We start from the raw sequence: 14,800 nt of genomic DNA, 5'->3' as shown, positions 1-14,800 counted from the left end.
CCATTGTGAATCATCATTTGCCACTTTTACCTGCCACAAACTCAGTTTGTGGTGTCAGTTGTGACGCCACATATTTTTTAGATTGGTCTTTGGGCAATCCTTATATCTCGAACTGACCACCACAAGACTGTAAATAGGACTGCTCAGAGGACTTCTTAGTTCCAGTGCTTGGCCTCGCTCCTCAACCTCAGCTACACCCTTGGAGACAACATCCGAAGACATAGGGTCAACTTTCAGACGTACGCTGATGACGCCCAGCTCTACCTCTCCATCAGCTCCACTGCTTGTGTGTTGTCAGTCTACTTGTCCGACATCCAGTCCTGGATGAACCTCGATTTCCTTGTTAAACATTGGTTAGACTGAGCCGTTCCCTAGCCACTGATTTCATCCCCATCCCTGGCCACTGCCTCAGGCTGAACCAGACTGTTTGCAGTCTCTGCGTCCAGTTTGATCCAAAGCTGAGCTCACAACCTCATGTGCTCTCCATCACAAAGACCGCTTACTTTGGCTACCCCTGCCTCAGCCCATCTGCCACTGAAACCCTCATCCATGCCTTTGTGTCCTCCACACACGATTACTTCAATGCTCTCCTGGCCGGCCTCCCATTCTCCGCTCTCCATAAAGTGCAGCTCATCCAAAACTCTGCCGCCCGTATCCTATCCCACACCGATTCCTACTCATGCATCACCTTATCTCCCAGTCCCCCAACACCTCAAATTTTAAATTCTCATCCTTGTGTTTAAATCCCTCCATGGCCTCGCCCCTCCCTATCTCTGTCACCTTCTCCAGCCCTGTAATCCTCAGAATTCTGCGTTCTCCAACTCTGACCTCTTGTGCGTCTTCCATTCCTTTTGCTGCCCCCGCCCCCCAATCATTAACAGCTGTGCCGTACCTTCAGCTCGGCCCTGCACTCTGAAATACTCTCCTTAAACCTTACCTCCTTGTCCTTTTGACCCTCTTTTAAAATGCACCCCTTTGACTAACATCTCCTCCTTTGCTCGATGACACATCTCTTCTGATTACGCACTGAATCAGATGGAGCCCCTGGGGATGTTTTTCTACATTAAAGGCACTATATAAACACAAGCTGTTGTTGTTGTAGAAAAACTTGGGCTGAAGTCACATTTTGCAATGTTAATAATAAAACCGTTAGCGTGTTGATGTGAAGTCCACAGGTTGAGGCCTTTAGCATAGCAGGCAGAAGAATGTTAAGTGAAACCATGAAGACATTTGTTACTAATATCGCATCACACGATTTCAACCCTTTATGTATTCACAGAGCATTGTGTCTGTTAAAGTTACAGAAACTGACAGCATCCCCTCCTCCACCCGACACTCACTCACTCACACACACACACACACACACACACTTACACACTCTCACACACTCTCTCACACACACACACACGCTCACACACGCTCACACACGCACACACACACACACACACGCTCACACTCACATGCTCACACACACACACACACACGCTCACACACACATGCTCACACACACACACACTCTCTCTCACACACACACACACACACACACACACACACACACATGCTCACACACACGCACACACACACACACACACGCTCACACGCACACATGCTCACACACACACACGCTCACACACTCACACACACACACGCTCACACACGCCCTCCTGTTGCCCTGTCAAGAGTAGTATCCCAGACACACACAGACAATTCTCCATCCTATCCAACTAGCTGAACAATGTAACATGTGGAGCAAAATTGGCGACGATAGCTGATCATGAAAGGGCTTCCCAACTTTGCTTTAAATCTTGCTACCTATTTAACTAAATGTAAAAGCGCTAAGGCTTCCTTGCAAGTCTCAGTTGGTAGGAAAGAAGAGCAAAAGGAAAAATGTAAGGAACGAATTTACTGGATCTGTGCCAATGGGAGTACAGGTACAGCGTTGAGAATCCGGAGTCCTGGAATCCGGACACCGGGACAATCCGTGGCGGGGTCGTCCAGAATCCGGAAAATGTTCCTGAATCCGGACCCCCGCCTCGGGCCACCGCTGACCTCTTACCTGCCTCGGGTCAACTTTGCCCCCGCCTCGGGCCAGTCCCACCGCCACTCGACCCCACCTCCCCACTGCCGTCACTCGCCTTCTCCCCCCCGCCACCGCTCGACCCCCTCCCATATCTACCTACCTTGGTCCAGGCGTTTCCGGACTCGGGATGTCAGAATGACGTTCCAAAGTCCGGAAATACACAGAATCCGGAGCAGCCTCGGCTTCTGGATTCTCGACGCTGTACCTGTACCTTTTCCCTGCATCCCCCTACATCCCCAACCACCAACATTGCGTATCGGAAAATCATGCTTGCATGGGCCACATCGGCAGTGCAAGCTCAGAAAACGATGCCATAAATGCACAAGTAGCTCACAGTCATGGTATGGTGCTACATCTTCATACTGTTGTCAGAAAAGCTGCATTGCAGGAGGAAGTAATGTCTAGAAGTTACAGTTTGCAGTGACAGCATGCAGCTGCTCAATGCATCCACTGTCTGGTTAACTCTTCAAGTTCGGACAGAGTGTAACGGTATGTACTGTGCAAAAGCTGCAGGTTAATATGATCGATGTCGATGCTTTCTTTTGCCTCTTGTAGTCTACAACGTGGACTGTAGCACGGTGGACTGCCCCGCCATTCAGCAAGTGGTCTGCCCATCCGACAGCTACGAGACTCCAACCCGATTGACCGCTGACGGCTGCTGCACTCTCCCAATACGGTGAGTCTGCTCGGGGAAGTACAGTGTCAAATGGAGCATCTCTGTATTTCAGGTGCCCAGTGTCAGCAGTGAGTGCTCTCCCAGGTCACATACAGCACACTGTTAGCAGCAAAGATCACACCATGCTCTCAGTACCAACCTCAGTCGACCAGCGTGATATTTTCCCATTTCCCATCCCCTGGCTGTGATCGCCCATTAATATGAGATTAGGAGCTAGTCTAATCAAGATCCACGGCGAGGCCCTGGACAACATGGACCATTTCCCATACCTCGGGAGCCTCTTATCAACAAGGGCAGATATTGACGACGAGATTCAACACCGCCTCCAGTGCGCCAGTGCAGCCTTCGGCCACCTGGGGAAAAGAGTGTTCGAAGACCAGGCCCTCAAATCTACCACCAAGCTCATGGTCTACAGGGCTGTAGTAATACCTGCCCTCCTGTATGGCTCAGAGACATGGACCATGTACAGTAGACACCTCAAGTCGTTGGAGAAATACCACCAAAGAAATCTCCGCAAGATCCTGCAAATCCCCTGGGAGGACAGACGCACCAACATTAGCGTCCTCGACCAGGCCAACATCCCCAGCATTGAAGCACTGACCACACTCGACCAGCTCCGCTGGGCAGGCCACATTGTTCACATGCCAGACACGAGACTCCCAAAGAAAGCGCTCTACTCGGAACTCCTTCACGGCAAACGAACCAAAGGCGGGCAGAGGAAATGTTTCAAGGACACCCTCAAAGCCTCCCTGATAAAGTGCAACATCCCCACTGACACCTGGTGGTCCCTGGCCAAAGACCGCCCTAAGTGGAGGAAGTGCATCCGGGAGGGCACTGAGCACCTCGAGTCTCATCACCGAGAGCATGCAGAAATCAAGCGCAGGCAGCGAAAAGAGCGTGCGGCAAACCTGTCCCACCCACCCCTTCCCTCAATGACTTATCTGTCCCACCTGTGACAGAGACTGTGGTTCTCGTATTGGACTGCCCAGCCACCTAAGGACTCATATTTTTAGAGTGGAAGCAAGTCTTCCTCGATTCTGAGGGACTGCCGATGATGATGATGAGGGGCTAGTTCTGAGCTGTGGCGTCAGTGCTTTAGGACTCAGACGGCCCAAACTTATTTCACATTGGACCATTCCAACCAGCAAAAGAGAGAGGTGGCAGGGGGCAGTGTCTTTTCTCCCATCGTTCTGGGCCCCAGTAAACCCCAGATACAAAGCACATGTCTGTCGCACTGTACCGCCCAGGCCCCACGTAATTAGCCTTTAGACTAAAGTATAAAAATGATGGACGCTGTCACATGACGGCAAGTATTGTGAATCACAAAAAGCCCTGGCCGGTGCTTTAGGACTGTTCCGAAATGTGTGTCTGTGGCTCCTTCTCCCAGCGTCTCAATTTAGCTTGTGGCATGTAAACAATAGAGAAGGTGCCAAGTGAGCAGGTGCAGCTTTTAAGCAGAATTCTATCCCCCCCCCCCCCCCCCGGCGTGTTGGATGGGGCGGCACAGATTCAGGCCTGAAATGCCTGCTCGGAATGAACGTGATCCTGAGTGCTGTGAATTTTGTGACTGTGGCCCACCTCTGGAGGGCCCGCGTGTCTCGCTGCGGTTCCCGCTGTGCACTCGCTCACTCACCGGCCGTGTCTTGTTTGGGTTGCAGGTGCGAGTGTCTGCTGGGAATCTGCCGGGTCCCAAAGTGCGAGGCTGGCGCTGTGCCCCGAATCGTCTCTCCCGGGGACGGCACCCCCGGCAAATGCTGTGATCTGTTCGAGTGCGTCAATGGTATGTGCGGGTTTAACAAAAAGCGACATTCTAATGCTGCTGGGGGAAAGCTTACAGAACACGGGTCCTTTGACGATGGGGGTGGGGAGGGGTGGGCGGCGGTGGGGACGGGGCAGCAGGAGTCGGGGTAAATCAAAGCAGAATCAGAAACTTGTCCCGCAAAGGGGCTGTGGAGGAGGTTCCAGAGATGGGCTGTCGTCAGCCTGTGTTGATAGTGCTTTAGACTAATTAAAAAAGAAGTCTAAACAATGTTCACATTTAATCGTTTGAAAATGTCTTCAATCCTTTTTATGACCTCCTGGTTGAAAGCCAGCTTTAAAACTACATTTTATTACTTCTTCCGCGCTCTTTTGCATACTTGGTTACAGTTTTATGTTCGAAAAGCACAGTGATGTTTAAAAAAGCCAGTTGTATGAAAGAAAGAAAGAAAGAAAGGCTTGGATTAACATGGTGCCTTTCACCACCACCAGACGTCTCAGTTTGAAGAATTTAAAACTGTTGCTGTTGTCATGTTCGTGTTGCTGTTGCTGTTGCCGTTGGAACCAGTCTCCCTCCTGGGATGGCCACCTTGCCTCTGCCACTTGGGCTGGTTCATTTGTCTTTCAGTCTCCCTGTGCTTTGCTCTGCGTGTCGCTATTGATCACCCTGCTGAGGGCCCTGTGTGAGAATCCGCAGCTTGTCACCCTGTCACCCAGCACCCTGGCAGCACCCACACCCTCTATGCACCCAAGCAGGCACGGCGTGACTTCCATTTGAATTCTTCACCGTTTGTCTAGCCAGTGCATTGTGTACCTTAAAGAGCATCCAAACTCCGGAGGCTGTTGTTGCTGAGAGATGAGTTTGTTAGTGAGTTATTTGTGGAGGTTGGCGGGGGGGTGGGGGGAGTAGGAAAATACTAATCCGAACGGAAAGAATGTTGTTTGCAAAGTATGAAGGATGCCTGCGACCATAACATTTATTACTGCTGTGGTATTCATAAACAGTCAATATAGCAACACCGAGCAGGCCCCGGCTATTTAAATATAGCACGATGTTTAGAAACTAAATACATGGAATGCTTTGCTCCATCTCACTGAAATGCTTGGCAATGTGACAATAATGTCTCTAAACCAGTCCACTGGACAACAACAGAATTAAATTACACTTTATGCACTGATATTTCATCATTAGAAGAAAGGAGCACTGATAGATGCCAGCGTTTGAAGCCTCTCTGCCCTGCCCCCGCCCCCCTCCCATCACGCTTTTTACTCAGATTGCAACCTACTAGCTGCCTGCACTCTTAACTTCCTTCCCTCCACATACTTTGAGGGATTCCCCATTTTCAGGATATCGTCACAAAGAACTTTGTAAGCTCAGACTTTAATGCCAACAAATTAATTTGCACTCTGCTAATCGAATTGTTTCATCCAAAGCGATTTGCCTGGAAAGCTGAGGATGGTACAGGAGGTTGTGCATAAGGGAAGTTTATTAATGTGCTGAGGGACTGTATGTTACAGCAGGTCACAACGCAGTCCTTTCACCTTTGGGTTCTGGGTTTGAATCCAAACCAGAAAGATGGGATGAGAAACCCTCCTGCTTATTATTCTTTCATTTTTTTCTCTCGTTCTCTCTCTCTCTCTCTCTCACACACACACACACACACACACACACACACACACACACACACACACACTCTCTGGTGGCTGTAAGGATCCTCTATGAAATGAGTTGAGGGCAGCTTCAACCCAATCATAACACACTGCGCTGCTGAACCCCCAGGCAATACATTTTTAATTGCTGGATGAGAGTTACATGCAAAAACTGGCAGACAGGAAATGACCTACTGGTCCATCCAGCCTGTCCCGACAATCGTGATATCTTGCGCATCACAAGCACAAACACTCCCCACCCCACCTCACCCGGACACATTGTTTATATCTAAGCTGAAACGTTGTTAATTTGCTCCAAAAGCAAACAGTGGACAGTTATCAGAAGCTCTTCAGTTACGTTCCATCCCAATACTTTGTGTCAAATCACCTTGATTGCTGCTTTGCGGAAGGAGATTCACTTTGGTGTGTTGGGGAGGTGCAGGCAGGTGTGTGAGGATACCTTCACTGGCGTGTGAATGAGCCAATCAGCGGTTTGCACTCTCACTTCTCTCGAGTTTTAGGGGTAAATTTTTCGAGACCCCCAAGACACCGACAGACACTCGTGTAACAGGTGGCTTATCGGAAAATTGATTATGCACACGCTGCCCTCGATTTTCCATCCATTGCTAGTCTCAGGAAATTTACCTCTTGCTCTCTGTTACACACAAAAGTACCAGTTTATTTATTGTTCGTGTTTTATTTTGTTTCTCCAATTCCTTCCCCTTGCTGAGGTGCGGTTCCACCATCATCGAGCTTCATCACCAAGCCCAATCCTGTCCTCACTTGAGCACAAAATCTTCATTGCAGTGCTGAGGGAGTGCTACACTGTGCCGTCTTTCGGGCTGAGACGTTAAACCAAGGCCCCGTCTGCTCGCTCAGGTGGACGTGAAAGATCCCATGGCACTATTTTGAAGAAGAGCAGGGGAATTATCCCCAGTGTCCTGGCTAACATTACGAGAGTCACTGTGCTTCGAAAGTACTAATTGGCTGTAAAGCAGTTTGGCACATCCTGAGGTCGTGAAAGGCGCTATAGAAATGCAAGTCGTTTTCTTTCTTTGCTAAGACAGTTACATTTGTCCCAAAGGCTGCCAGAGCCGAGATTGCTCAGGCCGGGAATCGATCCCGGGCCATTGCTCAGGCTGGGAATTGATCTCGGACCATTGCTCAGGCTGGGAATCGATCTCGGACCATTGCTCAGGCCAGGAATCGATCCCGGGCCATTGCTCAGGCTGGGAATCGATCCCAGGCCATTGCTCAGGCTGGGAATCGATCCCGGGCCATTGCTCAGGCTGGGAATCGATCCCGGGCCATTGCTCAGGCCGGGAATCGATCCCGGGCCATTGCTCAGGCTGGGAATCGATCTCGGACCATTGCTCAGGCCAAGAATCGATCTCGGACCATTGCTCAGGCTGGGAATCGATCCCGGGCCATTGCTCAGGCTGGGAATCGATCCCGGGCCATTGCTCAGGCTGGGAATCGATCCCGGGCCATTGCTCAGGCCGGGAATCGATCCCGGGCCATTGCTCAGGCTGGGAATCGATCCCGGGCCATTGCTCAGGCTGGGAATCGATCCCGGGCCATTGCTCAGGCTGGAAATCGATCTCGGGCCATTGCTCAGGCTGGAAATCGATCTCGGGCCATTGCTCAGGCCGGGTATCGATCCCGGGCCATTGCTCAGGCTGGAAATCGATCCCGGGCCATTGCTCAGGCCGGGAATCGATCCCGGGCCATTGCTCAGGCTGGGAATCGATCCCGGGCCATTGCTCAGGCTGGGAATCGATCCCGGGCCATTGCTCAGGCTGGAAATCGATCTCGGGCCATTGCTCAGGCTGGGAATCGATCCTGGGCCATTGCTCAGGCCGGGAATCGATCCTGGGCCATTGCTCAGGCTGGGAATCGATCTCGGGCCATTGCTCAGGCTGGGAATCGATCCTGGGCCATTGCTCAGGCTGGAAATCGATCTCGGGCCATTGCTCAGGCCGGGAATCGATCCCGGGCCATTGCTCAGGCTGGGAATCGATCTCGGGCCATTGCTCAGGCTGGAAATCGATCCCGGGCCATTGCTCAGGCTGGGAATCGATCCCGGGCCATTGCTCAGGCTGGGAATCGATCCCGGGCCATTGCTCAGGCTGGGAATCGATCCCGGGCCATTGCTCAGGCTGGGAATCGATCCCGGGCCATTGCTCAGGCTGGAAATTGATCCCGGGCCATTGCTCAGGCTGCGAATCGATCCCGGGCCATTGCTCAGGCTGGAAATCGATCCCGGGCCATTGCTCAGGCTGGGAATCGATCCCGGGCCATTGCTCAGGCTGGGAATCGATCCTGGGCCATTGCTCAGGCTGGAAATCGATCCCGGGCCATTGCTCAGGCTGGGAATCGATCCCGGGCCATTGCTCAGGCTGGAAACCGATCCCGGGCCATTGCTCAGGCTGGGAATCGATCTCGGATCATTGCTCAGGCTGGGAATCGATCGTGGGCCATTGCTCAGGCTGGGAATCGATCCCGGGTCATTGCTCAGGCTGGGAATCGATCCCGGGTCATTGCTCAGGCTGGGAATCGATCCTGGGTCATTGCTCAGGCCGGGAATCGATCGTGGGCCATTGCTCAGGCTGGGAATCGATCTCGGGTCATTGCTCAGGCTGGGAATCGATCTCGGACCATTGCTCAGGCTGGGAATCGATCCCGGGTCATTGCTCCAGCTGGGAATCGATCCTGGGCCATTGCTCAGGCTGGGAATCGATCCCGGGCCATTGCTCCAGCTGGGAATCGATCCCGGGCCATTGCTCAGGCTGGGAATCGATCTTGGGCCATTGCTCAGGCTGGGAATCGATTGTGTGCCATTCTGAGCTGTCTGGCGGTGCTTTTACCCACTTGACCACTTGTTTCCCAGCAGGTGTGCTTTGCTATAAAGGTGGGCCCAGCAGCAAGGCAGGGTGCTGCTTACCGTACAATGGCACTCCAATGTGCTTGGCTAGCTTGACACTTGCGACAAATAATTTTCTCCTTTGCTCGAACGTTCTATTTGAATTCAATCCTCTGAAGATCACAACGTTATTCAGAAAAAGAGGAATCTAGGTTAATGGCAGCTGCAGTGCAACTTCTTCAAACCTCAATCTGTTGAGGGTTAGTTGCAAGCAGCAATATTTCCACACAGTGTTACTGTATTAGAATTTACAGTACTTTTAGCTAATTAGTAGTTGGATAATTTATTAACGCAGCAACAGTAACTGGAAGGGCTGAAGAAACTTGGCTTATATCCCGCACAGAATCATTGAATAGTGCAGCATAGAAGGCCACTCGGCCCATCGATTCTTTGCTGGCTCCAGTTAGTCCCACTCCCCATTCTGTCCCCATATCACTGCAGTTTTTTTCTCCTTCAAGTATTTATCCAATTCCCTATTGAATCTGTATCCACCACCCTATCAGGCCGTGCATTCCAAATATTTATATAGAGGTATATAAAATAGTAACCAGTATCAGGAAGATGTACTTCATACAAGGGGGCTCCAATTGATGACAGGAGGTTCCCAATCACACAAAGAGTGATCGACACGTGGAAGGAAATTCCATGTGGCAAAAAAAAACTGAATCATTTGAGAAACAGCTGGGTGCTTTGATGGGCAAACAGTAAATTTCTCGACAGAAATAACTAAGATCTTGTCGAATGAGCCTTCCTCATCCGCATTACTCTTGTGAATAGGAATAACAGAGTTAACTGTCCTGCCCAGATCACTGCGCAATTGTGCCCAGTTGAGGCAAATGCTTCCACCCAGGAAGCAAAGGAACATTGAAAGGGGGAGTTACCCTGGGCTCTTGTGCAACGTAGACATAGAACCTGGCGCGCTCGTGGCTAGGGATAGGGCATGGGAGTTCAGGGTCACAACAGTAACAGGAGATGAAAGAGGAAGCCATTGCAGTAATATCTTCTTAGGCAGTCCCTCATATCGAGGATGACTTGCTTCCACACCAAAAAGGGATGAGTTTGCAGGCGTTTCAATGAAGGACCTGATATTCCAGATTCTGAACCACATGTTGAAGGGTGGAAGATGCCTGTGTATGGATTTTTTTAACGTGTGGTGGCTGTTGCATCCCAGCCACCACACGGGCTTGACAGAGCTAGGTCTTGGTCCGGTGGCAAAGGTTAACCAAGGCGACCGAAGACCAGCCCTGCTGCACGGACCTAGTGCGTACACATATCGCAGTGTGGGCTGGCCCGTGCTGCACGGACCTCGTCTCTTCTGGGCCCCAAACTCACGCCTCTCCTGGGCCCCGATCACTTCGCTCTGCAATCACCCGCCACACCTTCGCCCCGACCTCGCCGTTCCTGCTGTACCTGCCCACGCTCCAACCACCGACTTGGGTTATGGTGACGTTCAATCCAGTCACCCTCTTCACAGCCGTCTCCCTCCCGGACCGGCTCACGCTGTACCTTGTGGATGGTATATGCTCCTTTTAGGGCCCCGACCGGCCGCAGATGGTTCCTTGCAGGTCGGGACCTCGCTGTATAGCTTAGAAATGCTTGTAGTTGATATTAGCAGACCTACGTCTAGCGGACTCGTAGAATGTGTTTCATTTATCTTTAATAGGTGAACACCTCTGCTAAAATATCAGACAGAGGAATGTTGTGCGAGCTTGGTAAGCATTCCTCAGCTGATATTGTCAGCAGTAATCTCTCGGCTTGTACTATCTGAACAGACCATTGAAATCCAATATTGCTGGATGCAGTGCAGAAGTAAACTAGTCATTGGAGGGTTAATGCTCAGTCTGTGTTATTCTAGGCAGGAGTGGGGGTGGGGGAGGGATCGTGTGTTCACAGCCCATTATGAGAGATTATCTCAACTGAAAGTATTTGCCGCCATTGGTCTTTTCACGGTTGGGGCTTGTCTAAGAGAGGGAAAAAAACACCTGCCTGTTGACGATGGGCATGCCCTGCATACCTGTGTACTGCAGAAACAACCAGAGCGCACAGAAAAGGAAAAAAGTGCAGGTACCTGTTTGCATTTTGTACCAGGCACACATACCTGGTCATTTTAACATACAATTCAAAGGAAGGGGAAGCTAAGCTGTCTTAAAATAAGTAAAAGCTGGTTGAAGAAAGCTCAGTTTATATTTTGGTTTGTAGCCAGCCCAAGTATCTATATTTGTCTACTGTCTGTAATGGAATACATTCTACCCACAAGGCTTTTTTTTAAATCAAGTTTGGTTTTGAACAGGTGTACATACTGTTGCTTAAACTCCAATAAACACACACTTACTCACATACCGACACAGGTGTGCACTGACACACACACACACGTGCATACTGACATACGTGCACTCACACATGCATGCACTTAACCCACCTACACTCACCAGCGCAGTCTCGTCACACACAGCTGTACACAGCCGCACAGGCCAGAATTGGAGCAGAGATCTCGGAGGGTAATTTTCCAACTCGCCATTCTTGTGGGCATGTCTTATCCACCGGGAGTGCATGTTGCAAACACACTAATCACCAACGGTCAGAAAATCGTGCAGACTGCGCGCATAAATTTCCAATGCGTGTTCCCGGCGGACAGGGCTCCCTGCTGCAAGCACAAAGCCGGAAAATGGGATCTTTCACGTCAGCGATTAAACTGGTGACCTTTTTTTTTAAAGATTCGTCTTCATATAGCACCCAGTCACATCTTTCAGAAATGCCGCACGGGGCTTTGCGCGCCATTCATTTTCCAGTGCGCGCTCGTGTGGTTTATTGGAGGGGGTTCGGAGAGAGAGAGAGAGGCGAATCACTCCCGGGGTGGGGGCGAGGTAATTCCCAGCGGAAGTGGGGAGGGTGAACAAAAATCAAGTCTGAGGTTGTAAATTTATTTATGCTCCCAGCTTCTTTTGTCACTGCTCAGGAATTCACAACACAGACAAACAGGGCTGCAGCGAGCAGGAGGAGGCAGACAAACCTTGAATTGACAGACATCCTCAGATTCTTGTGGTTTACCAACCTGAACTCATTTTCATATCAGGGCTGGGCTCCGCATTCGAAAGAGTGCGAGTGAGTGTTATTGGCAGGACCCGTATTGCTCCTCCAGTCAACATCACAGCCCTAGCTTCTGTTAGGAAGTGCTTGCAGACATCTGGAGGCCACACATTGAAACAATGTGACTCCGTGCCAATAAATTAAGCTTTTTTTTGGGGGTAGAACGTTGCGTTTTCTTTTTTTCAAAAACAAAAAAATTGGCTTAAAGTTTACATGTATTTGTAATGCTTCACAAATGTTTGTGGGATGACTACTTTGAACTGGCTCCATGATCGTCCCTGGAAAAGGGAAGTGAGTTTGTAATGTTCCTACGTTTCAAGATATCTCCTACCTCAGTCCTAAGGACTCTTTTTCATTATTAAAAACGTACTCATGCTTCTGTCGAGATTTAACGCTTTGTCCCAGACTGCGGTGATCTTGAACCAGACAGGATCTTGTAGATTTACAGTTTCATTTCCATTATTTAGAAGTGGTTGCGCTGCATGTTTACTGCAGTGTGTAGTACGATATTCAGCACTGCGTATTTTACTGTAGACTTTATATTATTTCAGTATTTCCCTTAACATAACAAAAAACAGATTATCTGGTCATAATCACTTGATGTTTGTGGGGGCTTGCTGTGCGCAAATTGGCTGCTGCGTTTCCCACATTACAACAGTGACTACACTCCAAAAGTACTTCATTGGCTGTAAAGTGCTTTGAGACGTCCAGTGGTTGTGAAAGGCAATATATAAATGCAAGTCTTCCCTCCAATATTAAGTTATCCCCACACGTACTAAGATCTCCCAGGAGATTGCATGCCTGCAGGGTTGGGAAGTGTCCGGACATGCTGCTCCAACCATCCTGAATGTGGGGTAGGCTTGCTGGACCAGCTGGTCTTTTCCTGCCCGATATTTGCGCATGTGCATATGCAGGCGGCCTGCATCTCGGCGAGGGTTGCTACCTCTGGTTGGAAGTATTCCTGGAGGTGTCATCACATGACCTCCTGCCTCCATGCTCCCGCCATTGGTCGCCCGACATGTCCATCCTCACCGCCTTCCCACACCAATCGGGAAACGAACAGACTCTACACTACCCAATTGGATGATTCCTGACTCTCAAACAGCCTTTTTTCCCCCAATCTCCCATATTTTTTATAGCTAATAAGCGAAAGTGTTCAAAGAAAATGAAAAAACTCTCGAGCTGGCTGATGGATTCCAACCCGTCCAATTTCCGACCGAACAAATTAGCTTTTGAGCAGCCTGTCTAAAAATGGATATAAGAAGTCTGCTTTGTGAAATAAAAGTCGATGGGCCGAAGGGAGGTCCTGCTGCAACTGTACAGGGTATTGGTGAGGCCGCACCTGGAGTACTGCATACAGTTTTGGTCACCTTTCTTAAGGAAGGATATACTAGCTTTGGAGGGGGTACAGAGACGATTCACTAGGCTGATTCCGGAGATGAGGGGGTTACCTTATGACGATAGATTGAGTAGACTGGGTCTTTACTCATTGGAGTTCAGTAGGATGAGGGGTGATCTTATAGAAACATTTAAAATAATGAAAGGGATAGAGGCAGAGAGGTTGTTTCCACTGGTCGGGGAGACTAGAACTAGGGGGCACAGCCTCAAAATACGAGGGAGCCAATTTAAAACCGAGTTGAGAAGGAATTTCTTCTCCCAGAGGGTTGTGAATCTGTGGAATTCTCTGCCCAAGGAAACAGTTGAGGCTAGCTCATTGAATGTATTCAAGTCACAGATAGATAGATTTTTAACCAATAAGGGAATTAAGGGTTACGGGGAGCGGGCGGGTAAGTGGAGCTGAGTCCACGGCCAGATCAGCCATGATCTTGTTGAATGGCGGAGCAGGCTCGAGGGGCTAGATGGCCTACTCCTGTTCCTAATTCTTATGTTCTTATGAAATTGCCCCTTTCCTTAAGGCCTGTTACCACTGCAAATCAGCGGCCACGACATTCCCCTCAGAAAATCTTCGGTCCGCCCGGCGGTGCCAAAATCAGTTTTTTCCCGGTGCTCCAGTGAGGCTGTGGCCTTTGGCAGCGGCAGTACGGCTTCCCTTAAAGGGGAGGGCAGCACTGACGCAGCCGCCATGTTTTTTTTTGTCGGTCAACTGCCAGGTCGGCCCAACAGTTATGCCCCCGGGTTTGGCTGGGCCGCCAACAGGCAGCCTGGCACCCACTCTTGGGTGCCAGGCCGCTGGCCCGGCCGAAACCCTCCGTGCTGGCCCAGTGGACCGAAGTTTAAAAATCGCGGAGGCTTTCCCCTTTAAGTGAAGGGGAGAGCCTTGGTGACGCGACGCCATGATTCACTTTGTCGCGGCAGTGAATACGCCCCTCAGTTGCTGTCACCGCCGTGTCTTTGCCCCTCAGGTGTAGTCACCGCCCCCATTTTCACCGACTACTGGATCAAAACAAAACAAACAAAGCGCAATTTTGCGAAAGAGTCGACTTGAACCGCAGCTGCGGTACAAAGCATTGAAACGGTGTGGGAGCGCCACATTTCAGGCAGAGGGCAATTTGTACCCCAGTGTTAACTCTTTATTTCATACAGCATTAATTACCACTGGAGTTGTTAAAAAAAATTTTTAATGAGCTTCAGTAGCAGCAAACTCAAGACCTGTTCCTACCCAGCT

At 50.1% G+C, this 14,800-nt stretch overlaps 1 protein-coding gene across 2 annotated transcripts in view; it reads left to right on the top strand.

The window, feature by feature from the left end:
- Positions 1 to 14,800, top strand: part of crim1 (cysteine rich transmembrane BMP regulator 1 (chordin-like)) — a 273,330-nt gene that overhangs the window by 117,899 nt on the left and 140,631 nt on the right. For both annotated transcript variants that reach the window (XM_070889247.1, XM_070889246.1), the window contains exons 4-5: positions 2,636 to 2,756; positions 4,415 to 4,536. In XM_070889247.1, the coding sequence (XP_070745348.1) occupies positions 2,636 to 2,756; positions 4,415 to 4,536 (243 nt within the window). The remainder of the gene's footprint in view (positions 1 to 2,635; positions 2,757 to 4,414; positions 4,537 to 14,800) is intronic.

This window comes from Pristiophorus japonicus, chromosome 9 (assembly GCF_044704955.1).
Source record: "Pristiophorus japonicus isolate sPriJap1 chromosome 9, sPriJap1.hap1, whole genome shotgun sequence".
Taxonomy (NCBI): Eukaryota; Metazoa; Chordata; class Chondrichthyes; family Pristiophoridae; genus Pristiophorus; species Pristiophorus japonicus.
Note: the sequence above shows the minus strand (reverse complement) of the source record. Positions and strands in the feature narration are given on the sequence as shown.